General features: G+C 39.0%; 1 protein-coding gene across 1 annotated transcript in view; it reads right to left on the bottom strand.

The window, feature by feature from the left end:
• Nucleotides 1-3,634: 3,634 nt before the first annotated feature.
• The window catches only part of LOC142342300 (uncharacterized), a 34,773-nt gene continuing 12,688 nt past the window's right edge, over nt 3,635-25,719 (bottom strand). Inside the window, exons 2-5 of the mRNA XM_075393589.1 lie at nt 19,689-19,800; nt 6,022-6,167; nt 5,271-5,401; nt 3,635-4,112 (exon numbers count right to left, since the gene is read on the bottom strand). Coding sequence (XP_075249704.1) covers nt 3,831-4,112; nt 5,271-5,401; nt 6,022-6,167; nt 19,689-19,800 — 671 coding nt within the window. The 3' untranslated portion in view covers nt 3,635-3,830. The remainder of the gene's footprint in view (nt 4,113-5,270; nt 5,402-6,021; nt 6,168-19,688; nt 19,801-25,719) is intronic.

Below are 25,719 nucleotides of genomic sequence, written 5' to 3'. Positions count from 1 at the left end.
GCTAAAGATTATCCAAGAAAATGCAAATACAAAGATATAACTTACAGCAGTTGGTGGAATCCCGATAACAATTAGTCCATGTAATTTATCTCAATCAGAAAGATCGGTTATGTTTTTTTTCTCAACACAATTTTTACCTAAGCAAGTTGAACTCACGTGTCAACTTCGTCCCTCAATCTATCACTAATTTAATTACTGAACCACTGCTTTTCAGATAAGCTAATCTCTCTCTGAGCGTTTTTCTTGTGCCTAAGTGTACTCAACTTTATCAGTTTTTTTACAACAAAACGTCACCTATCGTTCCTTTCAGACTATTTTCACCTAACGCATAATTGTAATAGTGAGTGTAGAAAGTCAGTCATAAGATGCAACTTTTTTAATGTAAATATTTGCTCGAGTTGACCGGAGTTGCGCGTTCAACTCGGATTCAAAGTTTTAGAACATGGCACAATTCACGTTTCATGCTCAGCACTCGGTATGCAAGCTTATGCATGTTGGTTCTCACCCTCTCCCAGTTACGGATACTCATCTGATTTAACCTATGACTACCTATGTTTCCACCTGAAGATTGAGCGACGTTTAGTTTTAACAAATTTTACCCCTCTAGTTACGTTCATAAAAAGGAAAAAAGGAGAAATTTAGATCTTTGTGCACTTTTCCCTTATAAAACAGTTTCAACGTTAACACTTTGAGATTGAAAGGTAATTTACCGGAATTCTTCAGGTCTGAATGAGGTCTTGGTAATAATTTTGACTCTGGTTAAAGTGTTGCTTTTTATAGAAACACAAAAATTTAAATATCGTCTCTTTCTTTTTTTGTTTTTGAAGGGAAAAAAAAACATTTCGGTTGCCGGAAAAAGCCCGTTGTTTTCTCATTGCAAATGGAATTTTCCTAGGACTGGCCAGTTGAAATTTATGGGGCAATCGGGCTTGGGAAACTAGGGTTTTGAGGACTTGCGAGGGGGTGGAGATATTTGAGAAAATTTCGAACAATTTAGCAAGATATATCACGCTGAATAACAATTTCAAGCTCAATTCAGCTCCAGGTTGGTAATAGCTAGCCATTTCTTAAATGTTTTTTAGTGATAAACCACAAACTCACTCTATTTAGCGCCACTTGCTTGCTTTTGTTTGATTTATATCAAAAGCGCAAATGGTTCTCACCTTTATCAAGATAATTTAAATTTCTATTGCCAAATTTCTTTTCTAAAAACCGTGAAATTGATAGGCAAAACAATTGAATTTCAAACAATTATGTAGTCGGTATCTCAAGCCAAGGCTATGCCTTATTAATAGGAAGACTGAACTCAAAGTCTTGCATTCCAGAAATCAGAACCATCTTTCAAAAACTACATCGAGACCACGAGCATTTTAAAGCGATTAAGCTCAAACGTCTTGTTAAACAATGTTACGATGTTCAGGGAGCTCAGCCCATCATTCGGGAAGTAGTACGTAACTGCGATTCTTGCTCTGATCACATCATTCATCGGCATTTTACCGGCCATTTATTTCATCATACTCGCCTTACACGTGATAGAATTTGTAACGACATGAGTCTAGTTATTAACGAAAGGCCGTTACTGGAAAACAATTACTTCAAGAACACCCTTTCGTTACACCCTACAGCCTTTATTCTTGAAACTGTGGACACTATTGATCCTAATTTTAATTGCATGTACGCTGCACTTGGCACAATTTGACGGAAAACCGTAATAGAGGCGGAAAATTTGAAGAAATTGGTCCTTCTTTGCGGAAAGAAGGCCTGGATCGCCACTTATCAAAACTGATGTGTGCTGACTTTTTTTAATGGCCCAGATAATCTTGATTTTGTTGCAATAACAGATTTTAGAATGCTAACCCGACCCTTTCGAATTAATATTTAAACGTTGGATCATTTCCGTTTGTGACCCCCGCCCCCAAATTAGTGGAAGCATAATATTTGCACCGCCCAGTCGTTTGTGCCATATTTTTAAATGATGATTTACTATGTAATGGTAAATTCTCTGTAACTTGAGGAGCATAACGTTCTGGGGGGGCACGAACGGAAAAAATCCTATATGATTTGTGAGACCAATGAGTTCGAGTGAGCTGACTAGGATTGTTATACTGGAAACAAAATGCGCCCAAATAGGGGATGAATTTAAATAAAGTGCGGCACGAGTAGTGAAACAACGTATTGTTATATTGTTTTCTTGTGTTAATGCAAAAAATGAGGGGTCAGTTGTTCAATTTTGATAGCAAATTTAATTAAGCCGGACCAGCACAAACATGGCAACTATGTACTTAAATTAGAGTTAACTTTTACTCAGCATAAGGACGCACACTTTGTACTTTTTTTATTTCCATAAAGCGTGTTGATCAGCGTGTTGCTCAGCACTCCCATCTTCTGACAAGTCGATAACATAAGTTGGTTGATGATGTTGTTCCTCGTGTCGCTGCTTACGCTGCTCTTTCTGCTGCTGATGTTGCTCAATTTGCTGCTGTTGTTGCTGGCTTTGCTGCTGATGTTGCTTGTTTTGCTGCTGTTGTTGCTCGCATTGCTGCTAATGTTGCTCGCTTTGCTGCTGTTATTAGTCGCTTTGCTGCTGATGTTGCTCCCTTTGCTGCTGTTGTTGCTCCCCTTGCTGCTAATGTTGCCCAATTTGCAGCAGCTAATGCTCGCAATGCTGCTGATGTTTCTCGCTTTGTTGCTGTTGTTGCTCGCATTGCTGAAGATGTGACTCAGTTCGCTGCAGTTGTTGCTCGTTTTGCTTCGCAAGCGAGGGTCTTTATTCACTAGTTGGATCTTTGTTTTTTCTTTGTTTTAGTATTAGAGCAGACCCCAATATGTTCTGCCCGTGGCGTTTTTCCAGGCTCCGGAGGTAGCTTTTTTGAGCCTTTCCGAGTTGCTCTTTCACAATTTTGTTGTCCATAAGGCGAGAGAGCTATTATTATTTAAAGCCTGACGAAATTTGGAGCAAGGCCAATATTGACAATTAACTAAATTCACTTTTAACTGAAAAAATTAAGGGAAATGAATTGATTTCCTTTGTTTGTAGTTTCAACGTAATAAGTTTTAATGTGAATGACGACGTTTTCCAACAAGAATAATCTTGGTCTTATTTGCCTTGCCCCAAATCGCACCGCAATTTTGTGTGCCTATTATCAGGTGTTATTTGTCTTGCAAAACACCACTTGTGGTATTGTTGGGGATTTATGTGCTAATTTGGTCTTTTCTTTGTTAAAACAAGTGTTTTGAGTTCTAAGTGTTTGTTTCATTGGCTGTTTTTGTTAGGATGCATACTTGTATTTGAATGTCAAAAATCGGATTTATTTGTTTTACCCGCGAAAGTTCTTGGTGTGAAAGATATAATTGTGATTAACAAACGTGTCAGCGAACTAAGAAAAGCACGCTTGAACTAATTTTTACACCATAATTCTTTTTGAGGAGCGGAAAAGCCTAAATTTTAATTCAAAGTTCAACACAACTCTTAAAAAAACGATTTTAACTCTGCAAATCACAGCCTTTTAGAAGAAAGTTATTTCCCTCTGTCTATGTATGAAATCCCTTTCGTATGAAATCTCACAAATGTAAAATTTTAGTTCTTTTATAAACGCATTTAGACCATTCCCATAATGCGCGGAAAACTTGCAAATAATTCAAATAATCAAGTATGCTTTAAAACTACAAATAAACAATAGCTATTGCACGCCTTTTAGGCTTGCTTGTTTGGGGTTTAAAGAACAAATCGTTATATGGATGTCAGAATGAGATCAATGTTAAAATAAAAGTTTGTAGGCTAGGTTTTGATTAGATATTATTTGATGAGAAATTATCGTGAAATGATTTCTTTATGACAAAACGTAATCAACAATTGGAATTTTGGGACCAAAATGAGAGCATATCCAGGGACGTTCGAAACATACGACGTATCGTTTGAACCAATCAAAGTCGACTGTGTGCAATAGCTGATATGAGCTGTTGAACATTCCATGATTTCTGGGCGTCAATTGGAATGGCCGTGTTGGTGGAAATCGTATTTTGCCATTTCTGTGGACAGGTAGGTATGTCAAACATCCTTTCCCGAACCCGATTGAGGAGATAACGTTTCCTCCATACCCGTCTGATCTCACCTAAAAATTCAGTCATCGCACATTTGTGCGGGTGTTACACTTTCAATTAATTCTGAAACTGTGGTATCGGCAATTCTAATGCCCAGGGTTTCTTGCGGTAAGGTACTAGTAACACTGCGAACAGGCTTACCGCTGTGACAAGGAATAAACCTGGGGTATACCGAAAGCATTAGGCCCTAATTATCTAGTTCACGATCATCTACCTTGTTCTTTTCTGTACCCATATTGAATGACCTGCCTGTATTCTTCCTAGTTTGAAGTAAAAGCGAAAAATAGTTTTTTATGAAGGGTAAAATCAGGTAGGTTAATTTATCAGAGCTGAATCTTAGAAACCATTTCCAAGATCATAAAATATTCGAACTGTGAGAAAATTATCAAAAGCGTGCTGCTCTGCTGAAACTCTCTTTTTTCATGTAAAATCTTGAAAAGCATATTCAAAATCATATATGGCTTCTTAGAAACCATAGCAAGATCATACAAGAAATTTGGCCTTGACTCGGATGGAACCATATATGGTATCTAAGAAGGGTCACCCCCGGAGGGTAAAAAGTGAAGTATCAAAGGTGATTAGACTGCAATTGGTGGAATCGTCTACAGAGTATAGGACCATTTCATTTGATCAACTGGCAGCATCATGTGTAAAGTTTTACTGGCTCGCTTTATATTTGAATTCTTTTGAAGACAGCCTTGACATTTTCCCTCTTATTGATTTGAAACTTGAAGGAATCTCACTCAGCCCAACATATCAACCGACACAATTATAGCCCCCTGTTTGTATCTTTACGTATTTTGGGGGGCTATACAGCCTAAATAGGACTAAGTTCAGGAACGGCTACATTGATAAAGGCTACATGTTTCCTGCACTCCGTAAAGACCGAAAAAATGCAAACCTCTGACTGCATTATGAGAAAAACAAACAAAGTATAGACCAGGGTGCAATCATCAAAAGTCGAGAAAACTGTCTCGTGTCGAGAAACTCGGGGAAAGAAATTCGAGTTGCGACACAAATCAAGGACACGTGAACCGATATCCCAGCTCTTTCATGCTAAATACCTGCCAAGCACGATAGTGTTACCATCAAAGAGCAAAAAATAAGTGAGGTGATCAATACAGAAATTACTCTAAAGTTCGAAAAAAGTGCAACAAAATTGTTCTTACACCAATGTAGTTGAGTTCTTTTCCACTCGAATAAAAGTCCATCATCCTTGAGAAGTATTGAAAGTGAGTGAGCCCCCCTTTGTCTCTTCCCTCTACGTCATACAGTCTCTTATGGTACTCACAACATCCTCCTAATCACAGGTATCTGTCTCCAAAGCATGCCTAGGAAACCTTTTCAGGTTGAGGTAATAATACGAAAATGTACATCGAGACCATTTTAATCTACGAAAATAAGGGACAGACGGAAATCGTCTGCGATCCAGACTTTGGCTCGTTCAAAGTTTCGATGCGTCCAAAAGGCCGTATTATAAGACCCATCAAGACCGAAACAGGATATGATCCAGACTTTAGCTCGTTCATCTTCATACTGAAAAAACACAGGAAGATAAAAAAAAAGTCGTACCAAAAAACATTATATTTTATAATCGAGCATCACTTATGGATACAAAAGCCTTCCTGTTTGTTTGTATTATTATGTTTATGAAAGAAGTTTTCGATGTTTTTCCCACGTGTAATTATCGGAATCCCGCTAGGACTGAGTTTTAATAGTGATTAATGGCAATTTCTTGACACAAGTAGCAGGCTCTCCATGAAACTGTCCGTAAACTAACACAATTTTCTGTAAAACAACCAAAAAAATTGGTATAAATCCCAATTCAGGAAAATTACCGGAAAAATCTAATCGTGTGTTTATGTGAACATTTATCTAAAATGAAAAAGAGACATCGGCAAAGTGAAACAAGAAACTAACCGAACTCAAGTTGATCAAGTGAGTACCAATTGATTGATTGATAGTGATTTCTAGCTGTAATTGTGAAAGCCGCTTCATCTGAGAAGCCTAAAGATGTCCTTGGTCCTCTTGAGCGAATGAAATATCCGTATGTGCAGAAGTTGTAACTATAAATACAAACCAATTTGCTACCCAAGACAAACCCCGAAGGTTATCTAAGATCTTTTCAGACTCTTACCGTGACGGTTTTTCCTGCAAATTGGTTTTCTTGGAAAGACTGTTTGATCTTGCAAATTGGTATTAATCTGTAAAGTCTTGCAAGAATGGTGTAAATATTTTACCATATTGTGCAAAGTATTATTAATAATAAAATAATTGTGGTTCCCGCGTAATCGCAGCGGAACAGCATCAGGCCACAGGGGCCTGTTCTCAGCTGCCCTTTTAATATTCCCCACATTTCAGACGGATTTGTAACAGTCGGATTTGGACATGAGAAAGATTTTTATACATATGAATCACTTGTCCATCGCCAACAAGAAACGATACAGGCTATGACATTGCTCGAACTCAATTCGCAATACTCCCAATGGACATATTTGTGCAGTTTGATGAGAAACTTTGACATTGGAAATTTTATAATACTTAAGTTAGGCATCAATGTCACTTTTTGAAATTAAACACGTCTAAGAACATGTCTAGACACGTGGGTTCCAAACAAGTGTCAGAAGGACTACAATTGTTCCTACGCTGGAAATTTGTTGCTCACATTTTCTGCATTTGAAGGAACCCGTTTTTTTGGATGATCACAGTTTGCAGGTTGGTTAACAAAAAAATCTGCAATTACTTTTCAGATTAAACATGCCTCAAGAGTTTTTATACTGCACACAGTACCCATGATCATACTAAGAGACATTTGCGAACTAAATCGGCCTGACTTGGACTCTTTCTTAACCCAGGTTAAGGTCCTTGTTCAAAAATTCTTATCAAAATACCCATCCAGACCAATTTTGCCTATGAAAATACCCAAGCGGGCTAAAAATGCCTATGACTCAGACTTTGCCTCGTTTAAATTTTCGGTGCGTTCATGTGCTCGTTCAAAAACACTTATGAAAAGACCTTTCCAGACCAAAATGCGATATGATTCAGACTTTGTCTCGTTCAATTTATGAAAAGACTCAGAAAGACCAAAAGTTCATGATCCAGACTTTGGCTCGTTCAAGTAATGAAAAGACTAAGGCTGATCAAAAACACTTATGATCCAGACTTTTTCTCAATCGTGTTTAAAGAAAAAATCGATGTTTAAAATAAGCCCATGACGAAGACATTTAAAGAACATTTGCAACGTATTGGGCTGTCAAAGTTTTATTAAAGTTCTGATCCTTTAATTATATGAGGAGTAGTAGTAGTAGTAGTAGTAGTAGTAGTAGTAGTAGTAGTAGTAGTAGTAGTAGTAGTAATAGTAGTAGTAGTAGTAGTAGTAGTAGTAGTAGTAGTAGTAGTAGTAGTAGTAGTAGTAGTAGTAGTAGTAGTAGTAGTAGTAGTAGTAGTAGTAGTAGTAGTAGTAGTAGTAGTAGTAGTAGTAGTAGTAGTAGTAGTAGTAGTAGAAATTATGTCAAGATCACGAATGCCCCAACTATCCACGATGATCATGCTCAAACGGATAAAATGGTACGGACACATCCAGAGAATGGAACCAGGAAGATTAGCCCGCAGTGCTTTCGATTGGGACCCGCCCGATCAATACGTCCATGCTAGACGCGCTCCTGGGGGGCAACGGAAAACGTGGATGAGTCAAATCGAAGGAGACTGTGTACGAAACAAAGTATCGTTCACCAGATTGCAGGAGAAAGCAGCAACCGGGTCAAAGAATGCCTTCAACAATTTCGTCGTACAGCACTTCACAGAATAACCAAACAAATAACTCTTCTTGTTATGTTTGTATTTGTTGCCAACCGTGCCTTTATTTCATATTTGGAATTAAAGTGTTGAAACAGTAGTAGTAGTAGTAGTAGTAGTAGTAGTAGTAGTAGTAGTAGTAGTAGTAGTAGTAGTAGTAGTAGTAGTAGTAGTAGTAGTAGTAGTAGTAGTAGTAGTAGTAGTAGTAGTAGTAGTAGTAGTAGTAGTAGTAGTAGTAGTAGTAGTAGTAGTATTAGTAGTAGTAGTAGTAGTAGTAGTAGTAGTAGTAGTAGTAGTAGTAGTAATAGTAGTAGTAGTAGTAGTAGTAGTAGTAGTAGTAGTAGTAGTAGTAGTAGTAGTAGTAGTAGTAGTAGTGGGGGACAAAATCCAACCTCACCTCCACGTGGTGTCCCCTGGGGGTAGGTCATGTGCTGCGGCTCTCCGCTCACATGGTCGAGCTAACGAGGCACTGGTCTTCTAGTTTGTGGCGCAACTAGTCGTATCTTAGCCTTCAAACACCAAAGCAATGAGTACATTCAACCATGGCCCCGAGTCCCGGGTAAGGGGTGCTAAGAATCTCCCGAGGAACCAACTCAGAATTGCAACTTTAAACGTCAGAACAATGACCCAAGCCAGATCTTTAGAGGCTTTGAAAATGGATCTGGCGCAATACAAGTTGGATTTTCTGGGAGTGCAGGAGACGAGATTGCAGGAGCAAGAAATTGATCTCGGAGACCACAAGCTCTACCTGTCTGACTCGTGGTTGTCTGGTGTAAAGTCGAGACAAGGAGGAGTGGGCGTTGCTGTAAAGAAGTCATTGATAAACAGCATCGTAGAACAAGTGGCTCTAAGTGAACGTATTTGCTACGTCAAGTTCGCGGCTCGGAGGAGAGCCAATCTAGCTGTTGTTGTCTGCTACGCACCTACGAATGAAGCTAGTCTCCAAGAGAAGGATTTGTTTTGGAGTCAACTTTCAGACCTAGTTTCCAGCTTCAAACATAGGGAGCGTATTTGTGTCATCGGTGACCTCAATGCAGAGCCTGGACACCAGTTGAATGACACCATGAGCTGCAGAGGCCCGTTTGGAATGGGTGAAGAAAATGAAAACTCGGAAAAGTTGTTATCATTTTGCACTTCACACAAATTGCTCGTAGGTGGTACATGGTTCCAGCATCGACAAGTGCATCGGTACACCTACAACCCTCCCGATCCGAGTTGTCGAAAAAAGATGCTGGATCACATTCTGTTTGCAGAGAGATACAGAGGATGTCTGACGAATGTGAGAACCAGAAGAGGGAAAACCACAATTACCGATCATGAACTGGTCATTGCGGAAGTATCTATGAAACTTTTGTCTAAAAAGCCATGTTTCACGCCCAGAATCAGTTCTGCAAAGCTGCAAGATGAAACAACGCGTGACTTATTCACGCAGGAGGTCAAGTTACATCTTGATAAGAGCGGCGATTTCGAGATTACAGAGCAGTCTTGGGACAATTTTCGAAAAGCCCTGAACCAAGCAGCAGTGAAATGCCTCCTTCCGGACAAGCGAGTGAACAAACCTTGGATTTCTCCAGATTCTCTGGAACTTATCCGGAAACGAGCTGATCTACAGTTGAAGAAACACAGCAGCGCGGTGGCGTTGTTAGAGTTCAAAAACTTCTGTAAGGAAGTCAGAAAAGCTCTACGTGCAGACAAACGGGCATGGCTTGAACGCAAAGGCCAAGAAGTGCAGAGCTTTGCGGACAGAGGCAACTTGAAGGAGGTTTTTGGGGCATCACAGCAGATTTGCCGAAACTGGAGTCCCCAGTTGACCAAATTAGTTTCAAGCACTGGCGTCAACTTACGGACGAAAGAGGAACGACTTGAACGCTGGACGGAACATTTTAGTCAACTCCTGAATCCCTCAACATCCAGTTGCAGTACGAGATTGGATCCCGAAGAAGCAGCTGAAAGCTTGTCGATTGACCTGAGCCCAATTCGATTTGAAGAAGTGCTTGAAGCTGTCCGCAGGTTGAAGAATGGCAAGGCAAGTGGACCCGATAACATTTCCTGTGAGATGTTGAAAGCACACAAGGGTATTGTCGAGTGGCTCTGGGACATCATAGATAAGTGTTGGTCGACGGAAGTTCTGCCCGATGACTGGAAGGTAGCAGAAATTGTCCCATTATACAAGAGTAAAGGAAAGAGGTCAGAGTGTTCGAACCACCGAGGGATCTCTCTATTGTCAGTACCAGGCAAAGTGTTCGCTTCCGTTATTCTCAATCGATGCAAAGATTCAGTGGATAGCGTCTTAAGGGAAGAGCAGTGCGGCTTCAGAAAAAGCAGAGGATGCGCCGATCAACTCTTTGCCCTGCGTCAAATAATAGAGAAATCAATGGCGTTTCAATTGGATATTAGCTTTTGTTTCATAGACTTTCGAGCGGCATTCGATTCTGTCGATCGTGAGCAGATGTACCAGATAATGAAACACTATGGTCTTCCGCAAAAAGTGATAAGATCATAAGAAACAGCTATGATGGATTCAAATGTCGAGTCAAAGCCGAAGGTGAGAAAGGACGCTTATTTGATGTCAGAACGGGCGTTAGGCAAGAAAACCTACATCGAATCGAGGCCCTTGCGGAAGCCGCTGGTCTGAAGATTAATGTGGCCAAAACAAAGAATATGGGCGTAAAATGCGACAGCCCAAATGTTGTTGCAGTGCCGTAATATCCAACAGAACGTGGAGATACTCACTGGAACACATAAAGGCAAACTAGGACTCCTGGCAGAGACATCTAGCCAGTCACGACTAAACATCAGCACGGAGGTGCTGCTGGGAACGAAAAAGAAAGCGGGCTGGTTCGAAACACAAGATGGCCGGAAGCTAAGATTGAAAAGCTTAGCGGTGGCTAAGCCAGCGTTGGTAGCTTCACAACAACAATCTGCGGTAGCAGATTCAGAGTCGCTAGAAAATGAGAGTCGGTCAGTGGTGGCTGACCAAGAGTCTTTAAGATGTCAGAATTGTCAGCGGCAATTCAGTACAGTTACCGGACGCAAAGTGCACCAAACAAGATTCTGCAAAGCCGGTTTGTCAAAGAATGTCGTCGACAAGTCAAAGTTCGAGCAACTAGAGGCGAGCCTTACCTGTGACAAGTGTGAAAAAAAGTTCAAAACAGTCAATGGCCGAAACGTTCACCAATCGAGATACTGTGGCAAACCTAAAGCAGTTGCCACACGCGTGTTTTCCTGCAAAGTACAAGATGTTCTCGGAAACGAGTTTGAAATTATAGAAGCGTTCAAGTATCTCGGATCATATGTCAGCCTCAAGCATGGAGACCTGCCGGAAGTCAATTGCAAACTTGCAAGGTAGAAAACGGTTTGCTAACTTCCAAAATCTCTGGAAGAGCAAGCAGCTCAGCGTGCACCTCAAGTGCAATTTGTACAAAGCACTCGTTTTATCAGCCGTGCTGTACAGCTCAGAGACTTGGACTCTTTCGAAATTAATGGAGAGAAAACTTGAGAGTTTTCACTGTGGTTGTCTTCGGAGAATTTTACGTGTGTCATATCTGGAGAAAGCAACGAACGAAGAAATTTTGTCCAGATCACGAATGCCCCAACTATCCACGATGATCATGCTCAAACGGATAAAATGGTACGGACACATCCAGAGAATGGAACCAGGAAGATCAGCCCGCAGTGCCTTCGATTGGGACCCGCCCGATCAATACGTCCATGCTAGACGCGCTCCTGGGGGGCAACGGAAAACGTGGATGAGACAAATCGAAGGAGACTGTGTACGAAACAAAGTATCGTTCACCAGATTGCAGGAGAAAGCAGCAACCGGGTCAAAGAATGCCTTCAACAATTTCGTCGAACAGCACTTCACAGAATAACCAAACAAATAACTCTTCTTGTTTTGTTTGTATTTGTTGCCAACCGTGCCTTTATTTCATATTTGGAATTAAAGTGTTGAAACAGTAGTAGTAGTAGTAGTAGTAGTAGTAGTAGTAGTAGTAGTAGTAGTAGTAGTAGTAGTAGTAGTAGTAGTAGTAGTAGTAGTAGTAGTAGTAGTAGTAGTAGTAGTAGTAGTAGTAGTAGTAGTAGTAGTAGTAGTAGTAGTAGTAGTAGTAGTAGTAGTAGTAGTAGTAGTAGTAGTAGTAGTAGTAGTAGTAGTAGTAGTAGTAGTAGTAGTAGTAGTAGTAGTAGTAGTAGTAGTAGTAGTAGTAGTAGTAGTAGTAGTAGTAGTAGTAGTAGTAGTAGTAGTAGTAGTAGTAGTAGTAGTAGTAGTAGTAGTAGTAGTAGTAGTAGTAGTAGTAGTAGTAGTAGTAGTAGTAGTAGTAGTAGTAGTAGTAGTAGTAGTAGTAGTAGTAGTAGTAGTAGTAGTAGTAGTAGTAGTAGTAGTAGTAGTAGTAGTAGTAGTAGTAGTAGTAGTAGTAGTAGTAGTAGTAGTAGTAGTAGTAGTAGTAGTAGTAGTAGTAGTAGTAGTAGTAGTAGTAGTAGTAGTAGTAGTAGTAGTAGTAGTAGTAGTAGTAGTAGTAGTAGTAGTAGTAGTAGTAGTAGTAGTAGTAGTAGTAGTAGTAGTAGTAGTAGTAGTAGTAGTAGTAGTAGTAGTAGTAGTAGTAGTAGTAGTAGTAGTAGTAGTAGTAGTAGTAGTAGTAGTAGTAGTAGTAGTAGTAGTAGTAGTAGTAGTAGTAGTAGTAGTAGTAGTAGTAGTAGTAGTAGTAGTAGTAGCCTTTTCTGAATTTGGGCAATTTCTTCGACCATTTTCAGAATAGCCGTGAAAAACATTTTACCCAAATTAAGAAGACCATTTTACGAAAAACTTCCGCCTCCCAAATTCAGAAGAGGGTTGCCCAAATTCAGAAATGGATTTTTTGACCAATTTCGGAATTGGCCCGGTGCCCATTTTCCTACTCCACTCCTACTACTCCTTGGAATTTGGGTAAGTGTTATGGGGATGATGGCCGAATCAAAAATTGGGCTAAAAAGGGTTGTTTTGGAAGTTCCGGCTGCAATTGGATTTGTCTGGTATTTGTGAGTTTCAAGTGTTTTATTACATTAGCGTTTCATGCATTTGGCGATTTGTAAAGTTACTCTTTTCACAAAAGTTTTCGAAAAATTTTTCGATGAGATCCTTTTTTGAAGGACTGTTTGCACTATATCACTGTTTTATCTCAAACATTTTGGCTTTCCAGGAAAAGAAATGGCTTTGAGAGAAGATGTGCTAACCGCCAGTTTCCTCCAAATGTCAAATTTTTGCACCGAAACTCAGTTTCACTTGATAAATTGCCTACTTTTAGAAAAAAAATTATTTGCAAAAAACATAAAAAAAATCCCCAGTGGGCCATTTGGCCCACTGGGGATTTTTTTTGACCCCTCATCCCAAACCTCTTTTGCGTGCGTCATTTTGCGCTAATAAAAAATTCCAGGCGTATTACGGAAAGACAGCCGTATTTCGTTCTGACGTGGAGAGCCGTGAAAAAAAATATTGTTCCTATTAAAAAAAACAATGTTTTTTGCGTTGTTTTGGAAGTTCTGGCTGCAATTGGACTAGTCTGTTATTTGTGAGTTTCAAGTGTTTTGTTACATTAGCGTTTCATGCATTTGGCGATTTGTAAAGTTACTCTTTTCACAAAAGTTTTCGAAAAATTTTTCAATGAGATCCTTTTTTGAAGAACTGTTTGCACAATATCACTGTTTTATCTCAAACATTTTGGCTTTCCAGGAAGAAAAATGGCCTTGAGAGAAGATGTGCCAACCGCCAGTTTCCTCCAAATGTCAAATTTTTGCACCGAAACTCAGTTTCACTTGATAAATTGCCTACTTTTAGAAAAAAAATTATTTGCAAAAAACATTAAAAAAAATCCCCAGTGGGCCATTTGGCCCACTGGGGATTTTTTTTTGACCCCTCATCCCAAACTTCTTTTGCGTGCGTCATTTTGCGCTAATAAAAAACTCCAGGCGTATTACGGAAAGACAGCCGTATTTCGTTTTGACGTGGAGAGCCGTGAAAAAAATTATTGTTCCTATTAAAAAAACAACTAAAAAACAACGTTTTTTGCGGTTTTTTGGAAGTTCCGGCTGCAATTGGATTAGTCTGTTATTTGTGAGTTTCAAGTGTTTTGTTACATTAGCGTTTCATGCATTTGGCGATTTGTAAAAAAACTCTTTTCACAAAAGTTTTCGAAAAATTTTTCAATGAGATCCTTTTTTGAAGAACTGTTTGCACGATATCACTGTTTTATCTCAAACATTTTGGCTTTCCAGGAAAAAAAATGGCCTTGAGAGAAGATCGGCTAACCGCCAGTTTCCTCCAAATGTCAAATTTTTGCACCGAAACTCAGTTTCACTTGATAAATTGCCTACTTTTAGAAAAAAATGATTTGCAAAAAACATTAAAAAAATCCCCAGTGGGCCATTTGGCCCACTGGGGATTTTTTTTTGACCCCTCATCCCAAACCTCTTTTGCGTGCGTCATTTTGCGCTAATAAAAAATTCCAGGCGTATTACGGAAAGACAGCCGTATTTCGTTTTGACGTGGAGAGCCGTGAAAAAAAATATTGTTCCTAATAAAAAAACAACTAAAAAAACAACGTTTTTTGCGTTTTTTTGGAAGTTCTGGCCGCAATTGGATTAGTCTTTTATTTGTGAGTTTCAAGTGTTTTGTTACATTAGCGTTTCATGCATTTGGCGATTTGTAAAGTTACTCTTTTCACAAAAGTTTTCGAAAAATTTTTCGATGAGATCCTTTTTTGAAGAACTGTTTGCACTATATCACTGTTTTTATCTCAAACATTTTGGCTTTCCAGGAAAAGAAATGGCCTTGAGAGAAGATGTGCTAACCGCCAGTTTCCTCCAAATGTCAAATTTTTCCACTGAAACTCAGTTTCACTTGATAAATTGCCTACTTTTAGAAAAAAATGATTTGCAAAAAACATTAAAAAATCCCCAGTGGGCCATTTGGCCCACTGGGGATTTTTTTTTGACACCTCATCCCAAACCTTTTTTGCGTGCGTCATTTTGCGCTAATAAAAATTCCAGGCGTATTACGGAAAGACAGCCGTATTTCGTTTTGACGTGGAGAGCCGTGAAAAAAAATATTGTTCCTATTAAAAAAACAACTAAAAAACAACGTTTTTTGCGTTTTTTTGGAAGTTCCGGCTGCAATTGGATTAGTCTGTTATTTGTGAGTTTCAAGTGTTTTGTTACATTAGCGTTTCATGCATTTGGCGATTTGTAAAAACACTCTTTTCACAAAAGTTTTCGAAAAATTTTTCAATGAGATCCTTTTTTGAAGAACTGTTTGCACGATATCACTGTTTTATCTCAAACATTTTGGCTTTCCAGGAAAAGAAATGGCCTTGAGAGAAGATGTGCTAACCGCCAGTTTCCTCCAAATGTCAAATTTTTGCACCGAAACTCAGTTTCACTTGATAAATTGCCTACTTTTAGAAAAAAAATTATTTGCAAAAAACATAAAAAAAATCCCCAGTGGGCCATTTGGCCCACTGGGGATTTTTTTTTTGACCCCTCATCCCCAAACTCTTTTGCGTGCGTCATTTTGCGCTAATAAAAAATTCCAGGCGTTTTACGGAAAGACAGCCGTATTTCGTTTTGACGTGGAGAGCCGTGAAAAAAAATATTGTTCCTATTAAAAAAACAACTAAAAAACAACGTTTTTTGCGTTTTTTTGGAAGTTCCGGCTGCAATTGGATTAGTCTGTTATTTGTGAGTTTCAAGTGTTTTGTTACATTAGCGTTTCATGCATTTGGCGATTTGTAAAAACACTCTTTTCACAAAAGTTTTCGAAAAATTTTTCAATGAGATCCTTTTTTGAAGAACTGTTTGCACGATATCACTGTTTTATCTCAAACATTTTGGCTTTCCAGGAAAAGAAATGGCCTTGAGAGAAGATGTGCTAACCGCCAGTTTCCTCCAAATGTCAAATTTTTGCACCGAAACTCAGTTTCACTTGATAAATTGCCTACTTTTAGAAAAAAAATTATTTGCAAAAAACATAAAAAAAATCCCCAGTGGGCCATTTGGCCCACTGGGGATTTTTTTTGACCCCTCATCACAAACCTCTTTTGCGTGCGTCATTTTGCGCTAATAAAAAATTCCAGGCTTTTTGCGGAAAAACATTGCTTTAGGGAGAAAAATACCTGGAGAAACGAATTTCAAGGATTCTATGTATTCTGTCATCCTGTGGTGTATAAATAGGCGTCCAATGAGTTAAAAATTGTATTTTTGAACTTCTTCAATGTGGGAGATTATATTAAAACAATAAATTTGCACTTTCTTTCTCTAAACTTTTGCTCTAGGAAGCAAAAATACCTGGAGAAACGAAATATTTTCAAGTTTTCTATCTATTCTGTCATCCTGAGGGTATTTTTGACCAATTTTAAGATCGACATTATTGCAGTATATAAATTTTTGAAGTTTTTTTGTATTGAAAATTGGGTGAAGATAATAAAACAGGCATTTTTTGGCCGCTTTGAACATGAAACGCCTCTTTGAACGCTTAGGTCCAAAAAAGGCAAGATAGAACTAGTGATTGTTTTTTTTGAAAAGGTAACAAATATTGTTTTACATTGCTTCATATATAGCTCATTTTAAAGCTCATAAAATAGGACTTGCAGCCATTGTTTTACTTTTATGAATAAAAGCCTCAAGGGTACGTAAATTGGCATCAAACATAAAAGAAAAATCGAGTCGTTTATGACTTGGTAAATATTGGCTAAGTCTACCCATTTTTTTTAATAGTACAATAGCTCTATATAAAGTTTCGAAAAGATCTTGTTTACAAAATTGCGCGATGATAAAATAACATTCGTTTTTTGACCGCTTTGACCATGAAACGACCCTTTGAACGCTTAGGCCCAAAATAGACAAGATTCGATGTTTGTTTGTTTTACTCAGAACGTAACAAATATTAGCTCAATTTGCGTTCTATATAGCTCATTTTAATGCATTTTAGATAGGCTTTGCAGTCGTATGTTTTATTTTTTGTAAACGATTGCTTCAAGGGTACCTAAAGTGGCTTCAAAGATAAAAGAAAAATCGAAGCTATTATGACTTGGTAAATAGTGGCTGAGTCCGCCCACTTTTAAGACTGGTACAATGACCCTATATAAAGTTTTGAAAAGCTCTTGTGTAGACAATTGCGCAAGGAAAAAGAAACGGGCACTTTTTGACCGTTTAGGTGCGTTTATGTCTCCTAGAAGCACTGGTCAGCGAGTTGAAATTTCGATTTGTATATGATGTAAAATTTCTCAACGAATAATCACTCAAGTGAATTGATATATAGTCCACTTTGAAGACAAGAATCACCTTTGTTGCAGCCATTAGCTAATTGGGATCGTAAGAGGGCTGTAAGTATCACTTTGTTTCAAAACTGTCATTTTTCGTGCTGATTTCTAAAAATTTTTGTAAAAAGTAAAGATATTGGATGTTAATTGAATAACTAACCAAATGAAACACACATCGTTGCAAAGCTCCTACATTGTAGTTGACGTGGACATATTTGTTTGTGTCCAATTTTTGCGTAGAAGATCTCAAGTACAGGATTGATTAGAGAAAAGCAAATTGAAATATTTTTGATTTATAGATTTGCAGTAAATGCGAATACTTATATAAAAGCAGAACCATTGGTTCATGTTTTTTTTTCAATGCCCTTTGCAGACAAATCTGCTAAGATTATAAAAATTGCGCTTTTGGACAATTTAGGTACGTTTAGAGTACCTAGAGTATTTTTATATAAGCGGATTGGAATTGGAATAATTTTCCATACCCAAATTCAGAAAAATTTCGCTGATGCAATCAAAAGCTCTAAATATCACCAAAAACGTTTTTTACAGATTTTTTTTTCTTTAGCCTCATCCCGGTAAAAATAAATACCTGATCGCTGCAAAAAAACGAGGCGTAGAACGAATTAAGTCAGTGTCAGTGATCATTCAAAAATGAAAAAATCTAGGACTTCCTTGCAGAAAAATTGTTTCAATTCGCCCCCTTCTAGAACTTGTAGGTCTGTTTTTTAAGGAGACCATCACTGCATTACAGCAGCAATCAAAGGCAGCTTTTTTTAAAAGTTAAATAACTATTGCTTTGAAATGGCCTCAAGTTTTCTGATGAACGGTCTGATTTCGAAATTGACATCAACACAACTTCTTAAAAAAAAAACTGTCACTGGCATTTTTTTTATGGCCGCATTTGTCTCCGGCATGTGCCTAAAATCTTGACTTTCAAATGAGTTGTTTTAGTGGCAAATTCTCATGGGTTCAGGAGAAATGCTGAAGCGGCCAGACTAAGGGAAACTTCCGCCTCCCAAATTAAGAACGCTTTTTTTTCAACCCTTTTTTCTCAAAATCAATAAGATCATTTGTTTCAAAACTTTGCATATGAGTTCGTTGTACTAAAGGGAAGGCACATGCAAAATTTCAGGTTTCTATGATGATTTTTGCCAAATCACTTATTTTTGGATCCTTGGGTTTTGCAGGTGAGGTCTACTAGTACAAACCTGGATCAAAAGCTGAAAAAACGGTCGTTTCTAAAAAGACTACGCACTATCTTGCAAATACCAAATATGCTTTAAAGTACTCCGACAGGACACATATCAAAAAATTTTTGCAAAAGAACGTGTATTTGCGGAGAAAATGCACTTTCTGGATTTCGCAGTTTTTGTGGTGTTTGGCCGCTTTTGGTACCCTACTCCGCTCGGTTCATAAATCCTCGAATATTCAATTTAAAACCATCAATCAATTTGCTACGGATTGTGCGTGAGCCGTACTTTATTCAGAATGCAATTTTTTTGGAAAAATTGTGAGAAAAAGTCTAAAAAAAATACCAAAATTTGCAAAAAAAAAAAATTTGAAAAATTTTCGATCAACTTAAAAATGGTCCTATGAACTGTTTTTTCGGGGCTTTTTCGATTTTTGAGCTACAAATACGTTGACCTATCACGTTATGGCATGTGTTTTGGACCCGGAACGCGTTTTCATTGTTCGCGGGGGTATGCTAAATCCGTGGATTTGGTGGTCCAAATTCAGAAATGCCGTAGTAGTAGTAGTAGTAGTAGTAGTAGTAGTAGTAGTAGTAGTAGTAGTAGTAGTAGTAGTAGTAGTAGTAGTAGTAGTAGTAGTAGTAGTAGTAGTAGTAGTAGTAGTAGTACTAGCAGCAGCAGCTCAAACACCATACAGACCAATTGACAGTAAGAAATTGAGCAAGACCATGCGCCGAAGAGACGTAGAAAAGATGATCTTAGGTCTTGCGCGGCGATAAAAGAACGTGTTTTTTTTCTGATTAGAAGGGTAAAAAGCCTGTTAAGTATTAGCTGACTTTTTGTACTGTTGGTTCCGGACGGTTGAATATAGTACAAAAAGTTTGCCGTTGAATATAGTACAAAAAATATCGTTTGCTATGTTTAAAAAGTGTATGGTGCAAACTCTAGCTCGCCTATGATAAACTTTCTAGCTCTTCTTTGGGGCTGAAGGTGGATCGTGTATGTGGCAGAACGCAGCTCTTCTATTTTCCAGAATTGGTGCGTCTATGGTGCTGCCTTTGGCTCGACCGTAAGTACCTGCTGCGTTAATGGTGCTCTACCTGAAATACGTGGTGCGTTAATGGTTTTCGACCTGAATTACTTGGTGCGTTAATGTAGCGACCTTAAGTACGTGCTCGTTTATGCTGCTCGTTAAGCAAGAGTGCTTGACCGTGTATTTTTTGAACGCACCGTACCCTCCGTGTGCGTTGGAAAATGGTCTGCGTCATAAACGAGGACAAATTAAAACCTCGACTTGGGTTGATCCAGATATTACCTCAGATTTGTACACTTTGTGTTGAGACTGCTCCCCTCTGGGTCTGCCAGGTTGAAGATGAGCGACTCCCACTCTATCAACCTCATACTCCACGAACACAGGATAAAATTGACTGAAATCGAATTAAAAAGCTGATTTTGAGAAACTCCATTCAGTCTCCAATCCCATTGCGAAATATTAAATAATCAGCCTTATTAAACGGGAGTGGGATGGGAAGAGGGGCTGTCAAAACACTCCAATAAATTTCTTGAAATTCGTCCTATGAAATTCGGAGTTTTTTACCAAAAAATGATTGTTACATCCACTTGTTTTTCACTGGAATGCAGGTCGTTTTCCAATTCGGAATATAAACCCTGTTGCAGGACACGAAATTGTTTTGTATTTCCCTGTTTCAAATTTATCAGTATCGTAAAACTTTTTGGTTCAATCAGATATGACAGCATCAAGAAAGCCCAGTTGGGGCGGCTATTGGCAGATCTCATTGAGCAGTTTCAAATTCTATTGGTGAAGCATTTAATAATTTTGTCAATAAAAAAACACTTTTCTCAGAACTTTTAAAGAAATTGAAGTTGTCAGTTGTCTGTAAAGACAGCAGAAGAGCAAATCCTTTTTTGAAAGACAGGACAAAACAAAAAACGTTGGAAACAATTCAAACAACTCAAGGCAACCAAAGAATCTCTTACACCTCTCGGATGAATTTGAATAACTTCTTAAACAAAAACGGTCAGAAAGTCAAAAATATTTAAATAGTAAATTATGTAAATAGGAGATACAACAAATAACAAAATGCAAATTAGCATCAATTTCAACGTTTCTTTAAAGCTGGTCTTTCATCGGTTTCCTCGTTTAACATAATATTCCACAATAAGTGAATCGATACAATGAGTGAATCGATTCCACAATGCAAAATGAATCGAAATAGTCGATTTTCTGAAATTTTGATCAAGCTACTTATTTCTGCGCGCGAAGTAGGCTTACCTATATCTCTCAGACTAAAAGATACGCACATCGTGCAACTACTTTATTAGACTGACTATAGTTTGTGGAGTTCTCTCTATAGAAAAGAGAAAAGTGACTTCTCAGTCTTTGATTGGATAGAGCTATGCATCCAGTATTTCTACTGCTACATCCATCCGGGGTGAAGAGATTCAAAGCCAAATTTGTGAACTGTAGCAGAAATACGCTGGATGTGTTATCCTCGTTGAATGGCAGGCTGGAGAGTTGTGATCTCTGAAGTGGAGTTGTGATTTGCATCGTCATCTGGAGTCCCTGTCAGTGAAGTAGTGACTAGTGTCGTCAGTGAGGGGTTCGTTTTTTGTAGAACCAGGGAGGGTGCCAGTTACAGGGTGTGCTGGCCAGTAACGTCAGTCCTGTTTAGTGTACCCAACTGCTCTTCACTGTCATATAGTGAGGATTTGTTCCCAGTTGGAGGATCGCTTGTAGTTTGTAGTCTCTGTCTGGTTTGTACAAGGAGATTTCTGTTTATCTCCATCTGGTACAAGAATTGAACCAATCGGATTTACAAGCTTATCTTCTGGTGGAAAACCATCTTTTATCTACTGTGAGAGCTACTTTCTCTATTAAATTTATTTGTTAAATTTAATACTTGCTTAGTACTCCTGACCGGGAGGGAGAAGAAAAGAACTGATCCTAATTTTCAATTGTGGCAAAGAAGAAATATCAAATTATAACATGGACAGTGGAAATATAAAAAGTGAAATAGAAAGAATAGTAAAGAAAAAATAACAGTTCATGAGTTTTCAGAACAGTGAGTCTGTAAGTTTTAAGGGACTGTGAGCCCGATGATGTAGGATTGTGGCCTACGTCCGATTTTCAATTTCAAAGTCAGGGCCCGATTGTCTGGATCTCCGAAGAATTCTCAGAAGTCTTGATCTCCTGTCAGGCAAGCTGCAAGGTCACGGGGGAAGAGGTCTACGTTGCAGTGTGACTGCAACGCAAAAAGATGGTTAAGCATCTCTGTGTCCTCTGCTGATGGCTCGCGATTGTCCAAATTGTCCGTCATCCAATCTCTGTAGAGGAGATTGAAGGTGTGGTCACACATGCATTTCGTGGTTCCTCTCTCTAAACACTGGGTATACTCGAGGGGAACAAGTATCGGACGATTTGTGTTTGCATAAGGCGGCAAAAACAAGAAGTATTTCTTGATGGGTTCAAAAATCCTGAGTGTGCATTTGCAATAATTGGGCTGAATTATATAACTATAATTGATATAGTATGGCGAAGTCAATTTAGTGTCTGCATACTGTAGACGCGATTTCATATGAATGAGTGGGTTTGTTCTGTGGAAATGGTGTTGAACGAACAAATAATTGTGGACCGTGTGTAGCATTTTCTCCCTGTTGACTTTATGTGTCTGGTTTTTGACATCCACCTGTGTGAGATGCAAAAAACCAAACGGAAGATAAAAAGGATCGTTTTTCTGATAAAGACGATAGGGAGTTACAACGCGGGTGAAGAACGTGTTAAAATATTCGTTCTGGCGGTCCGCAAGGTCAAAAAAAGTATTTGGATTGGTGCCAGAATAGTTCCGTGAATCGGGGGGCTTATCGGGAAATGTAGACATTCTAGTGGAAGGTCTCTGTCTCGACCCTCTTGGACATATTCATTTTCCAGTTGTCCAGGAGAGCAAGAACTAGCTGTCAGCTTTAATGTATGCTGTGGTGGCGTGGTTGTGTAGTTAATCCGCTCGGGGACATGGACACCGTGAATTGTGCCGATGCCGAGAGGACTCGTAATTTGATGGAAACGGAAGTTTGGCCCTGGTGATCTGTGGATGATCCCTTGTGTGGGAGCAAAAGGATTTCTTCTACCACGAGAGGATAAGGACTGTGGGCCTCGTGGGGGGCTTGCAATGTGTCGTGCGGTTGACTGCGAACCCTGAATTGATGAAGAACGCACGGGGGTAAATCTCGTGTGTTGTGATCCTAGGGCGCCTTCTAGGTGAAGGGTCAGTGCATGGATAATTGTCCGTTGATGTCGGTCGATCATAGGGTGATGGTTGGTCGAAGAGGTGGAATGGTTGAACCACACCGTGGTGAAGGTACGCATGGTTGTTTTGAAAGGGGCGTGGGCATTACTGGTGGTGGGTACACCAGTGGTTGGGACCGTGGCCGAGATTCACGAATCCTTCTAGAGTATTGCGCCCAGTTGGGGACAACTGTCTCAGACGTAGAATGACCTGATTTCTCTGCTATAGCGACTTAATCAGCTCAAGAGGGGATACTTGTAGGCTGGGGTTGTGGTTGTGAAGTGGAGATTGCCGTGCCTGTTGTTGCTGCAAAGATCGGAGGTGGCACCGGTTGATCTCCTTGAAGGAGCAGCTTTTGTGACGAGGTTGGTGGTCCGACAGGAACCGAGGGTGAGCTCGTATCACTCTCAAGTGAAGTTCACCCGAAGAAGAGGATGAGGTGCCGGGTGAAGGCAGTGAGTTTACACGCGCATAATTGATTGTGTCCTCATGCTATGGCTGACGGGACGATTGAGCCATCGCGAAGAGGACTCGTGTCTGCATCTCGCATACTGGTTCTGGTACTGGGTGAGGCTGGACCAAAAGTGTGAGCGGCGGGGGCAGGATGTCATCGACCTCCAACATGATGAGCTCATAAGAGGTAGAGTCAACATTTGTAGGGATTGGTGAACCTCCATCCTCTGCTGTAGTGGTGACTACTGTGGAGTCGCTGAAACAAAAAAAATGTTAGATACGAGTGTTAGGTAAATTTAGAATGAGTTCTTGTGGATTTTCTTGAGAATCAAGATCATCTTCTACGTCCCCTGAGAGTGATATACCGCGTGAGCGTTTAGGTTTATTGGGGTGGAAAGTGTGCAAATGTAAAGATTGAAATTCAAGTTTTTTGTGTGAATCTATTGGTAATTCATAGCATTCATAAAGAGACGTAGGGAGTTTAGAAGCGCGGTGTTTATTTGACTTATTGTGTACAGGAGAGAGAATTTCTTATAACAGTTTTCAGATTTTTTGTGTAATAGATTCACTTCAACTTGATTGTGCGAAATGCAACTGTCAATGGGGTTTATCCCTCTTCTTTTAGGTGATGGTTCATATTTTGTGGAATCGGATTGTAATACATGGAATATTGTTTATGAAATTACTCCGAAAACTCCAGAGGTAAAGATATTAGCCAATGTTATATTGGCGCCGAGGAGGGATCTGAGATTATGTGCGTTAAATGCACTACCAAATGAGCCAAATAGGCACTGTATAAACTTAAAGACAGTCCACATTACGGTTATTTCTTCAATACGTACCGAGGGTATCCAAAGATTCCGATGTGGGATTCTTTTAAATAGTTGCCGTTGAATAGTTCTTGCCAATCGAGACACCGAAGTGTAAATTCTTTTCCGTTAACAAAGAGTCTAAAAAGAAAAATGTTGTATTCGCATTGTAATTGAGAGAATTTTGCTTGTAATTGTGCTTGTTTTGCAAGGTCTGCAAAACTTACAGCTTGTGCAACTTCAAATTTCTCGGCGGCGTCATCTACTAATTGGTTAAATTTCATCTTATTGATAGGCTTAGTCTAATCGTGTTGACTTTTTAAGCCGAGTTGTTGTGCTGTAAAGTCCGCTTGGGTGAATTGGTTTTCGACTTCGACAGGCGTGAAAGTTCTGACTGGGTTTTGCGCTTTAATTGGATAAAGCGTTAAACGGTATGACTCATCGCCATCCGCATCTAGTGAGATTTGTTGATCAAAATTATCTGATTTACATGATGCTTTAATAGACCAGGGGAAAGTCTTAGGTGTGACATGGCCAACAAACTGTAATTTGTTTTGGTAGAACATAGGGATTTGTTCAAAACTTTGGTTTTCTAATACATAAAGAGGTGATGAAATAACTTTGGATTGAAAGAGTGAAATTACGTGTTAGCTTTTAAGTGTAGCAAATGTGTGTCGCTGTCCTGTGGTGACATATCCTACAAGTGGAACTTTTATTTTAAAAGAATTAATGCAGTTTGCATAAGGTCTTGATCTAGATCGCAAATTTATTCGGTCCATTTCTATTGAGATTCGGTTTACCATATATTCGAGTTTTGCATCAATCTGTACGTTTGGGTGTACAGCACCAAAACAATTTTTTGTTTTCTAAAGAGTTAATACTTTTCAGATTTACGATAAAAGGTCACTCTTGTTGGATAACATATCCTTTGCGGATATCTGCTTTAGTATGTGGTTTAATTGAAGATGCTCCATTAGGGAGAGTTACGTATACATCTTTAAATTCTTCTGATGCCTTGCCTGTAACAAAGTTAAAGCCGTGATATTGAACGAAAACATCTTGATAATGTGTAGCATATTATTGGCAATCTTTGTTACATTTATATAGAGGTTTTGGGAGAACCTCAAAACGAGAAAGTACGGATTCATCATAAAGGTGTTTTTGAAAACAACCAGAGTACATGTGTGCATTCTGATTGTGACCAGAATCAGTTTCATTTTTTCCAGTGTTTCAATAAAATAGCGTTTTTAAAATTCGATCATGCGTGCATATAATCTACCAACGTCAAAAATACGACACTGATTGTTTGTTTCCCAAATAATTAATGCATTGATCGCGTGATTTGGAGGACAGTAGCCTTGTTCGAGATCGTATTTAATACGGGTTTTACCATTGTAATTGCTTTATGTTAGCTAATTGAAGTGATCATCCTAGTGTATGGATGACATGGTATTCGTGTTCAGGGTTTCTGCCTGGACAATTAGCCCAGGGGTTATCAGTAGCATTTGGGAACCATTCATGAACCCGTGGGTTATAAACCATGCTTCCGCGTGGGAAGGCAAATGATCGGTAGCGATCGATTTGAAAAGGGCCGTGTTTGGCGTCAATATTAGCTCGCCAGCGTGGATCATCTAGTACATCAAACTGTATTATTTGTGGGTGGTAGAGGTGTTTTTTTAAGAGACCAACGCGTGAAAGTTCTCTACGAGCTTCAATTTTTTGGGAAAGAAAGGTCTTTCTATATTGTTAACATACCAATTACCGTGATCAAACCTAAAGC

Source organism: Convolutriloba macropyga, chromosome 7 (genome assembly GCF_964194025.1).
Source record: "Convolutriloba macropyga chromosome 7, txConMacr16.3, whole genome shotgun sequence".
Lineage (NCBI taxonomy): Eukaryota > Metazoa > Xenacoelomorpha > Acoela > Convolutidae > Convolutriloba > Convolutriloba macropyga.
This window is presented reverse-complemented; position numbering and strand designations above follow the sequence as displayed.